Raw genomic sequence first — 18,984 nt, forward strand, 5'->3', positions numbered from 1 at the left:
TATCTCACATAAAGCCTTCAGAAATTACAAGCAACAGGGTTCTTTTAACCTACAAATGTTCTTGATTCATCTCTTCATGACTGAAGAGATTATAGAAAGCAACGTCCCCATACACTAGCAAAATCTCCTGCATCCCAGCAACCTTGTCTTTCCTCCTCATTACAAAAAAGTGAAATGTGAACTCCTTACACACTTTATTCTCAGTCCTGCAAAAAACAGCATAGATGCAATACTACAGAATCTCACAGAAGCAAGTTTAAGCACACATAATAGAATGGTGGATTTAATATTTCATGGGAGTTTTCTCTGAAGAGTGCTTTTGGCTGTATAGAATTGGTGTTAAAGTATAAAACTAAATAATATAAAACGTGTACTATGCTACTTTTGAAAATTTCTGGTTAAAAATGTACGTATTCTACATTTTAATTTAAATTATTTTAATTTATTTTTGCTGATTGCTGGTTTTGCCCATCCAGCAAATGTGTGGCTTGATGACCTCCATAAAGTACTCTGAGGAATTTTTTTGTAAGACAGAAGCTTACGGATTCATTGCTAAAGTAAACTAATGCAAAATAAATATTGTTAACTAAAATTATATCCACAGTCTTGCAAGATAAAATGACCACAGAATGTCAAAAATTGTCTCATAATTTACTGGTAGAACTGGAATTGACACGTGAGAATATATTAATATGTCCATAAAACCTTTAATTAGTATCTTGGAAAGAGTTTAAATGATTATTGTGCTACTTTACAATCTGCTTTTTGAGCCATTCTGCTTCATAAAGCATTAAATTCGTAAACTGAGTTGGAGTTTCTGATGGTATTACTTCTAAACGGTTTTGCATTTGTTTTTGTTCTTAACAAAAAAAAAAGTAACAAAAAATAGCTTATTTCAGTTTGTTTTACTTTCTTTTGAGAGATGTTGATCCACTACTAATACTTTCAGTTTAATTTCAAGTTATATTTAGAAATGAATACTAAAAAATGGTTGAGACTGCAGATGGAAAAATTGCATTTAATAAGACTGCATGTGCTAATTAATTTATGAATTCTCATTAACAGCAAATTAGGTTTATATATGCAGGTGGAGATACATTCTGTTAAGTGTTTCTTTCTTATGTTCAGGAGCAATTATCAAAAAAGTAGAAAGTTTCCATGATATTATATGTTCAATTACAATATTGCACTAATTGGCAGAAGCAGCATACCACTTTAATGTACTGCTGTTGAGAGAGATGCTTACACACAGAAAAATAGCTTCCTTTAGGTGTATTTTTTTGTGAGAAGTGTGCTGTTGTTTAATTAAATCATACATTTTGTATGGGTGTCTATTCATCTTGGCAGCATTTTTGCTTTGAGTGGGAAGTTAGATGAGAAGACCAGACATAAAATAGTGTATTTGTTTTTTTCTTAAATGCTTATGATTCTGGATAGTCTCCCTTTTTCCTCCACAGTGAAATATGATATTAAAATCTATAAAGATAGAAAAATTGGGAAGCCAGGACAGTAAAGACTTTCTGTACAGTAACTTTCAGTAACTTTCTATACAGGGATTACAAAATTTGTTAAATACTTTCTTTAAAGAAACCTGAACTACTTGGCCTAGTAGTACTAAAGAGGAGTTACTGTGTTCTGTAGTAGATTTGTGCACTTTTTTTTTCCAGTAAGACATCCTCAAGGCACTTTAATTTCTCATACCTAAAGTGTATGAGAAATGTGTCTGTTGTAGGTTGGCTGAAGGTAGTTTTTCCAAGAATCATAGGGTAACTTGGGTAAGAAGGAACCTCTATAGGCCAACTTCCTGTTCACAGCAGGGCCAGCAATGAGCCCTGAAAAAAAAGTTTTTTTTATATCCAATCTGAAGCTTTCTTGTTTTAAATCATGCCAATTGCATTTCATCTTACCATTGTGTACCACTGTGAAGAGCCTCGCTGACTTCTTTTTCAGCTTTTTTTGCTAATGTTTCAGTGTAGAAGTTCTTCACGTTGCCCTTGATGTCCCTAGCACATCTTAACTCCAAGTTTGGCTTTCCAAACACTATATCTGCATTTCCTGAGTGGTGTTTCTTCATAGCCTATCCCTTCTTCCACCTCCTGTATACTGTCTTTTTCTTCATTGGTGCTTCACCACAAGACCAGTTCCACCTGAGTTGCTCACCTGATAAATTTAATAATTTTCCTGAGCATTGAGATGAATCATTCTGAATCATTCTTGATCTTGGAGAATGCTGCCCTTAAAGACCTTCCAGATTTCCTGAGGTTCTTTACCTCTCAAAGCTGCCTCCTCCCACTTTCTAGTTCCATGAGCAAGCCAAAAGTTGTTATTTTACCCTTAAGGTCTGTCCTCTGCTAACTATTCATCTTTATTCCCTTCAGAATCTTAAACACTACTCTTTTCATGGTTGTTATGGTTAGTGATACCATCTGTGAATAGATGATTCAGCTGTGCATCACCCATTGTTTGCCTATCCATTACTGGTGTCAGAAAGCTATTCCTGACACCCTGTAGAAATCTGCTCGATTGCTTGCATCCCACTGCGTTTTCTTTCCATAAGATAGCCACGCATAGCAAAACTCTGCCCTTTTTAACACCACTGCCGCCAACCACCTACCTGCCCCTGGTTAGAATTGGCATTTGTTATCCAGCGACTTCCTTCAGTTATTTAAAGACTTTGCTTATTTCATCCTGATAGAGTGGTCTGAAGCATATACTCGCCATGATATTGTGCATTCCTTAGAAGAGCTCCTTTAACATAGAGAGCAACCCTCCCCTTTTTATTCCATGACTGGATCATACTCCTGAAGAGCTTGTGTCCATCCATTGTAGCACTTCAGTCTTGTAACTTTCACCAGCACATCTCTATTACTCCAACCGTATTATAGTTTTGATTTCATGTTGACCTCGAGTTGTTGCTAATCAATCTCTTTCCAGTAATAGTGATTGGCACCCTTTGTTAATGGGAAAGAAAGAGAGGAAAAAAAAACAAAACATAATGATCTGTTAGAAAAGAGTGGTGCAGTCCACAAGAGATGCCTAAATGTGAAGAGTTGCATGATGTTTTCTCTTTTGTTTGTTCCTGATACAATAATTAGAATCTTTATTTGCAGGCTAGCAAACCTGAAAAAGTGTTGCCTGTCAATTCCTTGAAGCTTTATCTTGGAGTGAAAAAGAAAATGAAGCCACCAACCAAGTAAGAATAGAAAAGAAAATAAGTTAAATACTGTCTAGAGAGGTACTATAGTGTATTTGTGAAAGGGGAACATAAAACACTGTGGAACAGGAAAAAGTCAAGAAGCCTATTGAAGTATGCTGTATTAAATTACCCTCCATAATATTATTTGTTCTGTTGCTATCTCTGTTCTTGTCTTCTATGTTAACTCTTCTGTGCTAGGAAATTACTTTATTGATTGGCTTTTCTTAATCTTAAGTGTATTATCTCTTGTGGATATATTTGCTGCTAGCTCACTTAGTTTTGTAGTATGTGTCCTGCATTTCATTGTACACACATTCTTTGCACCAAGAAAAAAAGAGAAAACCAACTAGTTGTGGCCTTTAGTGACGGTCACTGTTGTTTAGAAAGAATTTCATTTTTTCAAGATCCTTGTCATTTTGATACTTCTCCTTCCAAATGAAGACTACAGCGCCCTTTATAAACACCATTGATGATGTCTCTGGAAAAGAGGAGTGAAAAATGACACCTATTTTTCTCAGATGGTTCTAGTACTTACTCAGTCAAAGCCTTGAAACATTGAGACAATGTACATGAGGCCCTATCTGAGGGGACTAAGCGATCTGTTGAACTTCACAGCAGGCATTTCAAAATGCCCCCAAAATGACTGCCCCAAATTTCAGAGTCTGAGTGTTGTCTTCTTCTTGAAGTCTAGCAGGCTTGGTGCTGTGACCACTGCCCTGGGGAGCCTGTCCCAGTGCCCAACCACACTGTGGGTGAAGAACCTTTCCCTAATCCCCAGCCTGACCCTCCCCTATCCCAGCTCCATGCCATTCCCTTGGGTCCTGTCGCTGTCCCCAGAGAGCAGAGCTTAGCACCTGCCCCTCTGCTCCCCTCGTGAGGAAGCCACCATGAGGCCTCCCCTCAGTCTCCTCTGCTTGGGACTGAACAAACCAGGGGACTTGAGCCACTCATCATACATCTTCCGCTCTAGAAACAGAAGTAACTTCCCTTCACCATCTTTGTAGCCCTCCTTTGGACAGTCTCTAATAGTTTTTTTCTCTTTTTTTTTTTTTTTTTAATCCTTATTATGCTGGGGTGCCCAAAACTGCACACAGTAGATGACGTGAGGCTGCAGCAGCACAGAGTATAGCAGGACAATCACTTCACCATCAAACCCACAATTTCATTCTAGATTTACAGTACATTCTGAAACTTTGTAAAAACAAAATTTAATAAAAATGCTATATAATTGATTCCTGTGCTTTGAGGAAAATGTCCCTGTCTTGAGTTTCTGGAACTAATTTTTGAATTTTTTTTTCAGCTGGGGAATTGCAGTGTTTTCTGAAAAGCACCAGTGGTATGTAGACATGAGATACATCTGACTGGTTTAACTTCAGTGTTTAGTGTTCCTTGAAATGTTCGATTTCAAAATAATATTCACTAGTTTTAAAGCATTATTTTGCTTAAGCATTGACAATTTGTTACATTTTTCTTATTATGTAAGAAATCACAGTTGATATGTTTTGGTAGTCTTTTGGGGGTTAGGTATCTGTCTCCTTTCTGTGAGCTTAAATCAGCAAACAGTTTTAAAATATATCATTCTAAATTTATGAAATCTTGCTTTAAACTAAGCAGATGCATTCTCTTCTAATAGTGTAAAGTGATAATTTGAGTTATTAATTATTCCCTATCTTTTTACGGGAGTGTTAATAATAAACATTGACAGAATTAATAAATAAAAGAAAGTACTGTTTAAACTTTTTTAGAAATATTCTTTAATATGTGTAGAAGCAACATGATTTTTGTGTTTGTGTGTTGCATTCTAGGCATATATGTTGTGATGGACAGGATACGCAGATGGAGTGGATGATCAGCATTTTTACTGCACAGGTACTAATCTGATCAAATACAAGAAATGCAATTTTTACTGTTATGAAAATACTGTTTAACAGTCATATGAATTTGTTATACCTGTGTTACAGATAAAGTGGAAATACCATTAAGTTGTTTGGAGTACTCAGTGTAATAAAACTGCAAAAAAAGATGGTCTTAGTCTACGAAGATTGTGTATAATCACATTTTCATATGAAAGCTGAGCCCTTTGGAAATAAGTGAAGAGAATGTTACATTATATTCTGGCATCTTTTTTTTTTTTTTTTTTCATGCTGTTTACTATGGGAGCTGGTTAAAGAAAGACAAGTCATTTCCTTTGTAGCAGTAATCCACTTTGAGGTGAAATTCTGTCTGGTGACCCAAAAGGTATATCTGTATCCCACAATGCCTGAGTGCTCTTTTTCTGCTTGCTACTTTGAATGTTGCATGCAAGGTAGTCATCGACATAGGTTCCCTGTTTCAATGCACAGTGGTGAGAACAATCCTTGTTGGAGAGTTGTACCAACACAGCCATGTTTCTCTGGTATCCAAGTTAGCTTAGTTAACACCAGCAATTCATTGTGTCAGATAGGCACTATCTTAAATTAAGTAATCTTCTGCTTGTTACTAGATTGCAAATAGGAAGGGTGTAAGCCTGAGTGCCATGAAGGAAAGATAGGTCAGTTGCACGATTCAGCCTGACAGGAGGCTGGAGCAGACTTCAAGGGTTTAAAAGGATTTTGCATTTGTGTCTGATATATTCTTGTCTTACCGGTGGCATTCAAGGAACTTTGAGGGATATCGCTGAATAAACATTGCTAGATTTATGGCTATCTGTGAGCTTTACATATTACATAAAGTGGGCTAGACACAAGGCTGTTGCAATGCATACTTAGTGTAGAATTTTTTAAACAGAATCTGTATCTTTGACCTTCATAGATAGTAGTGCCAGAAGTATAATGCATGCCTTGTAGGTAAGACTTCCGAATTTTTGTCTTATTCAGCTCCCTTAACTGAAGTAACTATTGTAGTTTCTATGGAAACAGCCACCAGTTCTGGCATGTATCTCATGGGCATAACATGAACAATGTCATGACAAATAGGCTTAAAGTTTATTGATATAGGCTACATAGGAATAACTCATACAAGCTTTGTAACTCTGAAAGCCTTCTGACGTGAAATAACAAGAAAGGCAATTGATTAGGATTCTGATCAGGTAGTGTGGTATGTAGAATATTCCTCTGACAATATAGATCAAAAGCTGAGAAATGGTGATCAATGTTCAGCAGATTTCTAAAAACAACAACAAAAAATCATTTCATATGCCTTTAAAAAGAAAAAAACTCAATATTGTTGTTTTTTTTCAAAAACTTCATTCCCTTGAGGCCAATGAATTAACACTACTAATAAACTACATTGGGATTTTTTTTATTCAGCATTCTGGACATCAGTAAAAGGTATCAGACCTTTAAGTTACTTCAGAAATTACACGCTAGTGAAGCCAGTTTGTTGTATTTTTCTTATTACAATATAGTGCTTAAAACTTACAGTGAAGATCTGTCCTTGAGAATGTAACAGCTCATGTTGCTAACGCTTACTGTAAGATCTCCAAATGTTTTGTATCACATGGCACCACACAATTATTATCATGTAAAGGGTATCCTTTAGAAAGGATACCCTTTCTAAACTAGAAAACTGTAGATGTCAACTGAGGCTATTATTTCTAGTTAAAATTTTTAAAGTGAGGCCATCTTTACGAAAGATAGCTTTCTTTTACCTTATCCATTATAACAGTATTTTAAACCTGTTATGTCAGAGGCTGCAGGCAGTACATTTTATTTATATCAGTAGAATAACTGAACTGAAATTACAAATTGAGAAATACTGTAAGGAATGTTTTGAAGCGGTAACACATTTACATTAAAACATCCAGTGCAATTAGGAGAGAGAAAAATGTTACCATGCTTAGAAATGCTTGACCAGAGCAGGATTTTATTGGTAATTAATAGCAGTCCTATTGTTTTTTCTCCTCTTCCTGATGTTTTTTCCTATAGTAAAACAGTGCAGAGAATCTAAATGCTGAAGTTGTAAGTACCACTGCAATTTTTGATATATAAAGTCAAGTTAGCCCAGAGGTTATTCACCTTATACTTTAAGCTGGTAAATACTAAAAGGGTTTGAAGGACCACCATAGTTCCTTTCAGTGTTATACAGTCAGTCTGAAAAATATGGCTGAAACTTGATTCTTCAAGTGAATTTGTACTAAACTATTATAGAATTAATAAAGTATATACCATACAATTGGAAATAATTAATTGACATAAAGATGGACACAATAGTATACTTCCAATTCCTTTGCCTTTGATCAACTATAGATAGGTCAGTGTATTACCATATGGTTCAGTTGAGCAGATAGGTCAAAACTTATGAATAAATACATTTATTATGTGACCTAATAGTATTTCTGATGTATTTTCCCAGAGTTCTATTTTTAGAAATGTTACAGACACAAAAGAGAAATCGGGTTATGTAACAGACAAGGATAGTTTCCAGCATCTTGCTGAAAATTAAGGGAGGCACTTTCCTTGACATATTTGCTTAAAGCTTCTCAGTCACTTTCTGAATCACATTTGTTTTTTATGTCTTGGTCCACAATAAATTGATTTTTGTTGGCAAGATCTGTGCTTCGAAATAAAACATTCTTAATGTTCCATTGGAAGAAAGATTAAATGTTCTTTATGTTCACCAGGTATAGCTCTTACAACAGACGTTTATATCACCCCAGTCAGTACCACTTGTGAGAATTTTTTTTATTCCATAAAAATGTTCATCTATGAGAATTTTTTTCTAAATAAGGAGCTGATAGGCCTCTATTTTAAGTTGCTGTTTTCAGTCAATAATCACTCGTTCTGCTGGCTTATTAATAATAACACATTGTTTTTACTGACAGGCTACCTGCAAGTATGATCACAGCTCCACAAATGGACTTTGTATATAGTCTTGAAGCGATAGCATCTTAAGTCAAGGATGTGGGAGATTGAATAACATAAAAACAATAACTGACACTGAAGATTTTGACACCTATGAAAAGATACCTATTAAAAATTTGAACGGTGTGACTGAAGTTTTTAGATTGAAAGCAACCTGTGAAGATCATATAGTCCAATCCATTTGCTCAAAGCTAGAGAGCAGGGTGCTTAGGTCTTTGTCCAGTCAGATTTAAATAATTCCCAGGATGCACTCCACAACCTCTTTGGGTAATTTATTCCAGTGTTTGTCCCATCTCACAGAAAAAATAAATAAATAAATTTGTGTGCTAGGAAAAGAAATGTTAGTTCTAATGCTTTGGATTAGACTTTTGCTAATATTTACCGAAAACATTCTCAGCTTTCATTAAGTTTCTTTTGTTGTATTTATGGCTTGCCATTTCCTTTGGGGTTTTGCTGATTTACCTTTTTGTGCACTCATCTCCAAGCTTTAGTAACTATTCTTCTGTAGGCTTCATACATCCTCTCTGATTTGTAGAATCTCATTTTGAAGGTTTTATTCAAAAACCACTCCTACTCTACCTTGCTCAGAATTTGTCTGTCAGGTTATCATTAACTTCACTGGGGCAGTTGGTGAGCTTTGAGGGCATATGCTCAAATTTCTACATGTGAAATTCTCATATATATATAGGTTTCGTGCTGGTGAAAGTTCATTCTGGATATTTTGTAGAAAGATTTTAACATTTTATTTGAAACCTTCAGTTAAGGATTTTTCTTCCTTTCTCTTCTCAGCCATGTTTTTTACTTAAAATGAAGATGCATACTTTGGGATTACCTCCAAAATTGACCTGTTTTAGTAGAGCCAAAGCAAAGTCTATTACTGACAGCAATCTGTTTGTGTAGAGTATGTTTTTGGGACATTGAGAATGTCAAGCCATTTCATTTTGGATAGCACACGCAGTTATAGAAGAATAAGCAATGTTTTTCTCCTAAATTATTGATATAAATGTTTAAACACCCTTGCAATTTGAGATGGTTTCATTTCAGAATTTTTACAGTCTCTTCTGAAAGCATGTTTTTATGGAATTTAAAAATTATGAAACAGATGTACGTGTTTGTCTACTTTCTATTCCTAGTAGATAATTGTATTGATATATAATGTGGAGAAAAGATGAAAATACATGCAAATTGTATAGAGACAATTTGGTTCTGTTCATTCAGCATTGTGCAACATTTACAAGCTATTAATTTAATCTTAGGCACCATACATCTTGCCCCCTTCTCACATGAGACAAATCATATGGTGCAGAAGATAGCTCTTCCAAGACAGTTTTATATGTTGTGTTTTTATGAAACTGCACTCCAAAAGCAAGGATTTTTTTTTTTTGTTCTTCAGCATGCCGATATATGGCCACCTGCTGGAAAAGCAAGAAAACAGTCCATAACTAAAAGTCCAAAGATTGGAGGCTTACCACTAATTCCCATTCAACAGGAGAAGAACACCTGTAAAATCAGAGGGAGTATAGAAGTAAGTGGGATTTAAAGTTGATGTGGAACTTCTAATGACGATGCTATATTTCTAAATAGTCCAATAATAATGAACTCTCTAGAGCTGGATAAAAGTAAAATATAGGTGCTCTTATTGTCAATGTCCTTTTCATTCTCTAGTCATTAAAGGAACAGTTAGGACAACATAATGCTAAAAAAAATAAAATGTTTGTGACCTAATCTTGTGTCAGCTCTTTGGTTGGTCAATAAATCAATAGTGGATTTCTATTTGTTTATTTGTTGAGCAAGGATTTCTCATTAGAAGTAAATAGGACTTTTACCCGGTAATATACTGCATGTTATTACAGTTTTATGATAATAATGCCCTTGAAAACTGTCCTTCCTATATATTTTATCATATTTTCTCTTCTCTCTGAAGTAACTATTCAGTATTAGTTATCTGCTCTGTGAATGTAATGGGAAAGCTCAGACAGAACTAACTGTGATATATTTAAGCTGTAATATGTTTAGTCTCAAAGAACAAGGTCGGGGTTTAGATGCAACTCTTTGTGGAGACTGACTACACTACGCTATATGCACTGATAATATGTCTCAACCTCATCATATTAGCTTAAGATGAATTTCTGCCATCTGCATAGAGGTACAGGTGCCTATGGGGAGAATTGACTTGCCTTACTTTCATCTCAGAAGAAGCAGTCATAGTGGAGGCACAGGACTGGTTAAACTAATGGTAAAGATTCTGAATGCAGAAGGATTATTGAAAGAACACCTTGGACCTTTTACTGTATGCAGTATGAGTTCTTGCATGTTTTGATAAGATTTTGACAGGAGATAAATTATGTGGAACATTATCACTATTTAGAGACTGAGATTGGTAAAGTTGACTCAGTTCCATAACAAACCACAAGCAAAGATAGGAGCAATACTACGTTTGTAGAATCTTTATCTACAAGCAATTCCATCTTTGTGTCTTCTTTTGTTATGCTTTCTTCATGCGTTTCTTTTTTTCCTTTCCCAAGAATTATAACACAATGTAATTGCAGTTATCATTTTCCTCTTTAAATTTGTCGTTTCATTTTAGCATTTTCTCAGAAAACACTTTTGCAACTCTTTGATAAATTTCTTTTAATGTTTGCATTTTTAAACTTTTTTAATGAAAGGAAATTACAGGTCATGTCATTCAATAAACTTCAAAACCCTTAGGTATGTTTCTTAGCTCTCCTGTATTCTTGATTTTAGATGCAGAATCTGTGATAGGCTGTTTGTGATACCTACAAATCTAGACCTTCTAGGATAGAGGTTTTAATGGATTTCGAGCTTCAGTATTTTAAATCCTTAATACCTTACGGTACCATCAAGATTTTTTATTTTTATTTTTTTGTTGTGCTTCATTAGCAAGGACTACAATGTTTTCTACAGTGCAGCTCAGAGGAAGCCTGCATTTAATCGTGAAAATAAAAAATCTCTGTTTTCATTAATTATTATCATTTTGGTATTTATGACTAGAACTTGGCAATGTTTATACAAAGGGTGATGGCGTACCTTAAGAAGGTTAACACCAAATTATATAATAGAAAAAGAAAAATAACACTTTTTACATGGAATGTCAAAATTGGAATGAACTGTTAAAGACAGTTAGAAAGTGAGTATAAGACATGGTTAATTAAGGTGAAATACCGTCAGCAGTGTAGTTAATAAAGCAATATATATATCATTTTGTAGACCACAACTTCAGTCTTCCACAGATTCGTAATGCTTGTCCAATATGCAAAAATACTATCATTTAGAGCATTAAATATGAATAACAGTAGCAAGCATTTTCAGGAGGATGCTGGTTTATGAAAAATCAAGGTCTGTTCACATGATAGTGTGTAAACTTGCAGTGGAAACGTAATTTAATTTGTCTTCATGTAGGCAGGGAAAGTGACCCAAAGTTTTCCAGACAGTGAAAGAAGTGATGTCTTTGTGATATAAAGATGGATGGGATCTTTGGGACCCCCAAATATACCCAGACATCAACAAGTTTAAAATCAATGTTCTGTGCTAAAATGGCTGTATAGCATCTTTCTATTTATTTTTTTTTCCACTGATATTTATTGGAAGTAGTTTTATTGTGTGATAACGTAAAAATATAATACAGAACATTTGAAAATGCTTGTATAACTGAGAATTCTCCTAATAACAATTAGGATCAGAAGACTTCTGTATCTTTTCCTATACTTGTTGCATACCTGAGAAGTAGTCCATTTAAAATATGTATATTCCTCAAGGATTTTTTAACTGAAATAGCAATACATGGCAGTATATCTGCAGTAAAGCTGTTTAGCTTTGTTTCAAAATACAGGAAGACTGAAGATACAAAGAAAAACTTTTGTTCTGACTTAGAATAAGTTATACCTATGTAGAGTTTTGAAAGAAACAGGACTTCATAGGGCTAATCTATATGAATAGATTTATTCCATGTCTTTTGCTGATATGTGCAGTAAAAAGAATTGTTAGATGTACATATTATCAATTTGTTCACTAAGTTGATTAAGGATCAGAAATTTAGAGGCAAAACGGTTTCTTCTACCTTGAAATAGTTGTTTTTTACATTAGGAGCTACTGGGAAAAGAGAATGGGATCCAACAGTGTAATAATTTATAGCATGTCACTACCGGTAGGCAGTGGATCCAACTATAAAGAAATAATAAGAAATTTCATGCGACAGTTTTGTTTGTAAATCATTTTGATAAGGGAAAGTGTTACTGTTAGTGCTCTAATTTGAGCAACAGAACTTGACTCCATCAGTTTAATATTTTAATAACATGCATATCTGGGCATTAGAATTCCTGCATATACTGAATATATTTTAAAAACACCAAATGCTGAATCTATATTAATGGGCTACCTGCCAATATACACGACTATTTCAGAAAACTAAGCATCCTTTAAATTTGAGAGCTGTATTTGATCTGTTCCTGCTTCCATTTTATAAATCTTTCTTTGGGAAACAGGGTTAAAAAAAAAAAAAAAAAAAAAGGGGCTCCTGCTATACCCAGATTAGAAAGAGAATTATTTCAGAAGTATAGTCAGTGCTTTTCTTCTTAGAATAAGCAAAATCGAAACATGATGTACAGAAGTCTGTAAATAGAAAATTGTTGCTCCTGATTGAACTTCAAGACAAATTTATATCTTAATTTGCTAAGTAACAGTAGAGAGCTTGGATCATGTTACTGTTTTCTGAAAGGTACTGCATGACAGTTTACATTTCTCACATTTTACATTTCACATACTATGTATATATTATCACAGATATTAATATTAATATTTTATTAATTGAACTTGAATCACCGACAGATGCTAATCTCACTGCTTTCTTGTTTATGCAAGTTACAAAAAATATTGTAAATGGAAAATGATGACTTTTTTCAAACATTTAGCAGGACAGAACTCTCTGCATTCATGAGATATTGGGATGGTTTCTCATGTGTCTTGAAAATTTTTTTCACTGAATGTAGATGAACGTATTAAACCATAGGATACTGCTTGCTGGCCTAGATACTAGCAGGTGATTCTCAATTGATAACAATTGTTGCTGATGTCAGTAAAATTTAAAGTTTCCAGGCAAGCTAAAGGTCTGCTCTATAGCATGCAGTGATGCGTTGTTGTTCTGGGACTTTTTTTTTTTTTTTTTTTTTTTTGCATGTCCAGGCCACTGATGCCTTGTTGTTAATGTTCAGTTTTCATTCTCAGTGACTGCAAATAAAAATACCATTCTCTTTAATGCTAAAAATGATATGGTAATATGGAGGGGAAAAAAAAAAAAAACACACACCTTTATCCAGTCTTTTTAAAAAGCTGTGATTTTATATCATCCAAATATTTACATTATTATTGAATAGATGCGAACTCAGGTGAGCTACCAAGACTGCACAAATAGAGCTGTTGTATAGCTTAGATTTTTTTAATAGAAACATTTAATATTTACTGTATTCCTTCTTACACAACACCTAAATTGCTGTATAAACACACATTTGGTGTCATTATGAAGAAACAAATGTGGCCTTAAAGCAAATAAGACAAATAAGAATGGTAGGGAAACCTATTTATTACATCTGCTCAGATGGTGTGGCAGCAGGCAGATCATTGCATTTGGAATAGCCTTATAGTTGTAGGGGAAACCGAGGTCTTGGAATTCTTTGTCTTTCATGTGTGACATCTTTGACTACTAGAAGACAAACAGAGCTAAGGGAAACTTACTAAGGGAAATTTGTGTTTGTTTGTTGTTGGTTTTTTTTTTTTTTTTTCTGTCTTTCTTGTGTGGCTCTTCTGTTTGTCTGGATTTTTGTAGAGTTATTCATGCATAGCATATGAGAAAATTGTCTCTCATGGAATCTTGAGACCTCATAATGGTCTTGAGACCATATTAAAGCAACCATGAAAAATAATATTGAAATACTAGAGGGGAGATGATTTTGGTACATCTGCATGAGTTAGGATCAGGAGGGCACTTTAGGAGCAAATCTTCTAGTTGTTCCATCTACTGTGTTTTGTTTTGTATTATGAACTGGTTCTGGACCGTGTGAACTTGGATTGCTTTCAGATGAAACTGAAGTGGAAGATGATATGAGATTGTATCAATCAGACAGGCCTTCTGCTACTAGGCCTTCTGCTAAATTTTGTCTCAATTGTGTTTAAAAATAAATAAATAAATGAAATAGTATGGATGTCAGGTTTCTTAGCACCCTTTCACTGTACGAATGTACTCCTAATGAGCCCCACTATCTGCAATTTTTTTCTGTAGCATTTGATTTCCCTCTCATTTCTGACAACTTAAGAACTTGAAAATAGCCTGCTGCAATAGAACAGCTGTATTGCCATCAGTTTGTTCTTTGAGTTACAAGTATGTTACTTAAAATTGCTAGTCAAAATTTGAAAAAGCAGACAGCCTTTGTAATTTGCCAAGTAATGCTGAGCAGATGCTGAAAATATTTGTGCAATGTATGTCTATGTAATGTAAATGTTTATGTAAAACTGAATTTTGCACATTTATGTAGCTCAGACATCAAGTTATCATAATTGCAACAGTTTCCAGTCATATTTATCTAGTTTCTAAGTATTCTGAGAAGTTGTTAAGAGTATATGGATCTGCTGTAAAACATTAACATTTAATCTATGGTAGGGTAAAAAATCAAGTTGTGAATATATGAAAACGAATGTCTTCAATTCACTGTGTTTAATTGGAAGATTTATGTAATTTTCAGAAGTATCACTAATTGAGAGAATATACTTACTCAAAATGCTTACTAAATGATAACAGCACAAGTTGTGGGAATTTAGAACTATTTATTGTGCTGTCTCAGCTCTTGAGTAAAATTGATTCTTTAAAGTGTTATGTGAAGCCAAGAAGCAAAAACTGCAATCTAAATATTATTGAATATTGTGTTAATGTGAATAATCCTATTTCTCTTTGCTTGTTTGCTCAGAATATACAGCTGGGATTGGGGAAACCGAAACTCAGTGATCATAATGAAGATGACTTACTGGAAGAAAGAAAAAACTTGAAAGAAAAGGCATCTATTGTGGCACAATGTTTGGAACGCAAGGAAGAGAAAGTGCGTAATCATGCTAAAGCACATCGGAGCTTTATCTCTGAGGATATAGGTGTGGGAAAAACTGACCTATGCCAAAGACCACATAAGCCACTGAAAAAAAATAAGAACAAAACAAACAAAACTGCATTGGAATTAGATAAAAAATTGCCATCAAATGTGATTCAGGAACTAAATACAGTGTTGCAGAAGAACAGAGCACTTCATGATGAAACCTCCAGCTGATGTCCTAAGTTTGAAGTTTAGAATGTATATATTTTCTGGGCAAAAGTAGGGTTTTTGATGTATGTAGTTTGTACAGTGCAGAGAATTTAATTTGTTTATATGTAGCTCTTGATTTTGTATATACATATGCTACGGTATAATTTAAGATTGAACTCAGAGAAATGATCGTGCAAAAGTCCTGAAATTTGGAAGTTTTGCTGTGCAGTGCAATGGCACTTGTGTTTTATCAATTGTTTTTTTTGTTGAAGGTTCTGTTAGATGCAAGAATTCTAATCACTATCAAAAACTTTTGCTCTGTTTGTACTCCATACCATCTTGTAAGTACTGGAGAGAAATTTTTGGAATGAAGACAAGACATACACTGAAATTCATCCTGTTGGTCTGCAATATTTTAGTTGTCTAACACTATAAAAAATGAGTTAACTTCTGCTTTGAAGAGTGATTTTTCACACATAATTTTTTTTTTAAATTCAAGAATACAATGAGTGTCTGGTACCAGAGGCTTGTCCTCTGACAGAGCAGCATGTGAAAGAATCAAAGAGAAGGGATATAATAGGTAAGATAATCCATTAGTCCTTGTATCTCAAAACTACATCTATAGGGTATACATACAACTGTGATACCTAAGTAACCAGAGAATGTTTTGGATTGGAAGGAACCTTAAAGATCATCTAATTCCAAGCTCCCTGTCATGGGTAGGAACACATCCCACCAGACCAGGTTGCTCAAAGCTCCATCCAACCTGGCCTTGAACACTTCCACGAATGGGGCATCCACAGCTTCTCTGGGCAATGTGTTCCAGTGCCTCACCACCCTCAGAGTAAAGAATTCCTTCCTACTACCTAATCTAAATCAACCCTGTTTTAGTTTAAAGCCATTACTCGTTGTGCTATCACTACGCTCCCTGATAGATTCCATCTCCTGCTGTCTTGTAGGCCCCCTTTAGGTACTAGAAAACTGCTATAAGGTCTCCCTGGATCCTTCTTTAGGCTGAACAACCCCAGCTCCCTCAGCCTGTCTTCATACAAGAGGTGCTCCAGCCCTTTGATCATCTTTGTGGCTCTCCTCTGGACTTGTTCTAATACTTCCACATCCTCATTGTGCTGGGGGCCCCAGAGCTGAACACAGTACTCCAGGTGGAGTCTCACAAGAGCAGAGTAGACAGGTAGACCTTGACCTGCTGGCCACGCCTCTTTTGGTGCAGCCCAGGATACTGGGGCTGGCTTTCTGGGCTGCAGATGCATATTGCCAGCTCATGCTGAGCTTTTCATCAACCAACACTGCCCAGGTCCTTTTCCTCTGGGCTGTCCTCAATCCGTTCTCTGCACAGCCTTGTACTTGTGTTTGTGGATGCCCTAATTCAGGTGCAGGACCTTGCCCTTGGCCTTGTTGAACTTCACATGAAGTTCACAGAGGCCTGCCTGTCAAGGTCCCTCTGGATAGCATCCCTCCCTCCAGAGCACTGACTGCACCACACAGATTGGTATCATTGTCAAAGTTGCTGAGGGTGCACTCCATCCAATTGTCCATATCACTGACAAAGATGTTAAACTGTGTTGGTCCCAGTACTGACCCCTGAGGAAAACACTACTTTTTGCTGATCTCCACCTGGACATTGAGCCATTGACCACGACTCTTCGAGTGCAGCCATCTAGCCAATTTCTTACTGAGAGGTCCACCTGTCAAATCCATGTCTCTCCAACTTAGAGACAATGATATCATGTGGGACAGTGTCAAATGCTTTGCACAAGTCCAGGTAGATTATGTCAGTTGCTGTTTCCCTATCCACCAATGCTGTAACCGTATCATAGAAGGCCACCCAATTTGTCAGGCATGATCTGCCCTTAGTATCACCTCCTTATTTTCCATGTGCCTTAGTATCATTTCCAGGAGGATCTGCTTCATGAGCTTGCCAGGCGCAGAGGTGGGACTGACTGGCCTGGAGTTCCCTGAATCTTCTATTTTTCCCCTTTTTAAAAGTGGGGTTATGTTTTCTGCCTTCCAGCCAGTGGGAACTTCACTAGACTGCTATGATTTCTCAAATATGATGGGTAGTAGCTTAGCAATTATATCCGCTAGTTCCCTGAGGACTTGTGGGTGTGTCTCATGGACTCGTGCAACTTTAGGTTCCTTAAGATGGTCTTGAACTTGGTCTTCTCCTACAGCAGGCAGGTCATTCTTCTAGTCCTTGCCTTTGCCTTCTGGGGCTTGGTCTTTGTGGCTAGAACACTTGAAGACATGCCAGTGAAGACTGAGGCAAAAAATTGAGTAGCTCAGCCTTCTCCCTGTCCTAGGTATCCTGCTGTCCCTTTTCCTTCTGGAGAGGGCCTACAATTTCCCTGGTATTCCTTTTATTATTGATGCACCTATGTTGCTGTCCTTGATGTCCCTAGCCAAATTTAATTCTAATATGGCTTTAATGAGAAAGAATACTGAAGATAACAAGAAGTTGCCTTTGGAATAACGTCTAATTTAAAAATATGAATTGGAAAAATATCATCTCTTTTTGGTCTACAGGCTGATAGAATTTTATAAACAAACCCTGGTTAGCTCTGGGTGACAAAGGCAGGCTTTGCTATCACTGCTTGAATGTAGCTTGCTTGGTGCTGACAAAGCTGGCATCTGATCAATATTTAATAGTCCCATGAGAAATGAGTTTCCTCAAGAGAAACTGGTCCCCACGCAAGCATATCCATCAGAAGGGCACTCACTCAGTTAAGTGCCAGTTACTAAATCGGTAAGATCAACCTCTCCCTTTACTATGAGGACAAAGGTGAACAGTATGCTGTTAGCAGGGACTAGGAAACACTTGTGCTCTAGCTGATGTGTTACCCTGCAAGTATTTGCTTAGATTTTTATGCCCAGAGTTCCTTAAATTAAAAAATCAAAATCTGTTTTCAAAACAAAACCTACATGAGCACTGAAATGGTTTTGTTTTCTTCACTTGTTGTGTGGATCTCACCTTCGCTTCTCTCATAGGATTGTCTCCTTCCTCTCTTATGGTGGTATATCCAAGTTTTTGCTTAGTCCCATAGCAGCTGGTTGGGCCAGAGGCACTGCTGTGCCTGGTTCCAGGTGTGTCAGATGCTGTCTAGTTAGCAGGACCAGACAACTACTGAGCTCCCACTGCACCTTGTCCTTATGGAAGGCATTGATCGCAGCATCTGCTTTACTTTGCTACTGCTACTACTTTTCATGATCTAATTAGCCACTCTGCCATGGAATTTCACCAGCCTTTTAAGAACTTACTGACACCTCTAATTGTCCTCAAGTTTGATTGGGGTTTACCAAACTTCTTAGGGTAGAACAGAGATTCTTAACCTACTTGTTTCATTGTAAATTATTTAGAATTGGTTTTTAATTCCTAAAATTTCATAGGGATAAAATATATTTTATCAACAATGACACTTTATTTTTATTCAAAGTTATTTTGGAGGATGCTTTATGTTCCTACTGTTTTTTTTTGTTTGTTTGTTTTGGTTTTGGTTGGTTGGTTTGTGTGTTTTCTGTATGGAATCAACATATTCTCCCATATTCCCTTTTCTGTTTTTGGTAGTCACAGGTGCTGTAACGTTTCTCACATCAGTTACTTCCATTCTTGATTGCATTGAACAGCTTAATT

The 18,984-nt window shown here is 35.9% G+C and overlaps 1 protein-coding gene across 1 annotated transcript in view; it reads left to right on the forward strand.

Moving 5' to 3' along the window:
- Positions 1-15,362, forward strand: part of ARAP2 (ArfGAP with RhoGAP domain, ankyrin repeat and PH domain 2) — a gene marked incomplete at both ends in the record, with an annotated part of 116,143 nt that extends 100,781 nt beyond the window's left edge. Inside the window, 5 exons of the mRNA XM_084285721.1 lie at positions 3,111-3,193; positions 4,497-4,532; positions 5,002-5,065; positions 9,431-9,562; positions 15,012-15,362. Of these exons, the coding sequence (XP_084141847.1) occupies positions 3,111-3,193; positions 4,497-4,532; positions 5,002-5,065; positions 9,431-9,562; positions 15,012-15,362 (666 nt within the window). The remainder of the gene's footprint in view (positions 1-3,110; positions 3,194-4,496; positions 4,533-5,001; positions 5,066-9,430; positions 9,563-15,011) is intronic.
- Positions 15,363-18,984: the final 3,622 nt, after the last annotated feature.

This window comes from Netta rufina, assembly GCF_964035555.1.
Source record: "Netta rufina genome assembly, chromosome: 4".
NCBI classification, from domain to species: Eukaryota; Metazoa; Chordata; class Aves; order Anseriformes; family Anatidae; genus Netta; species Netta rufina.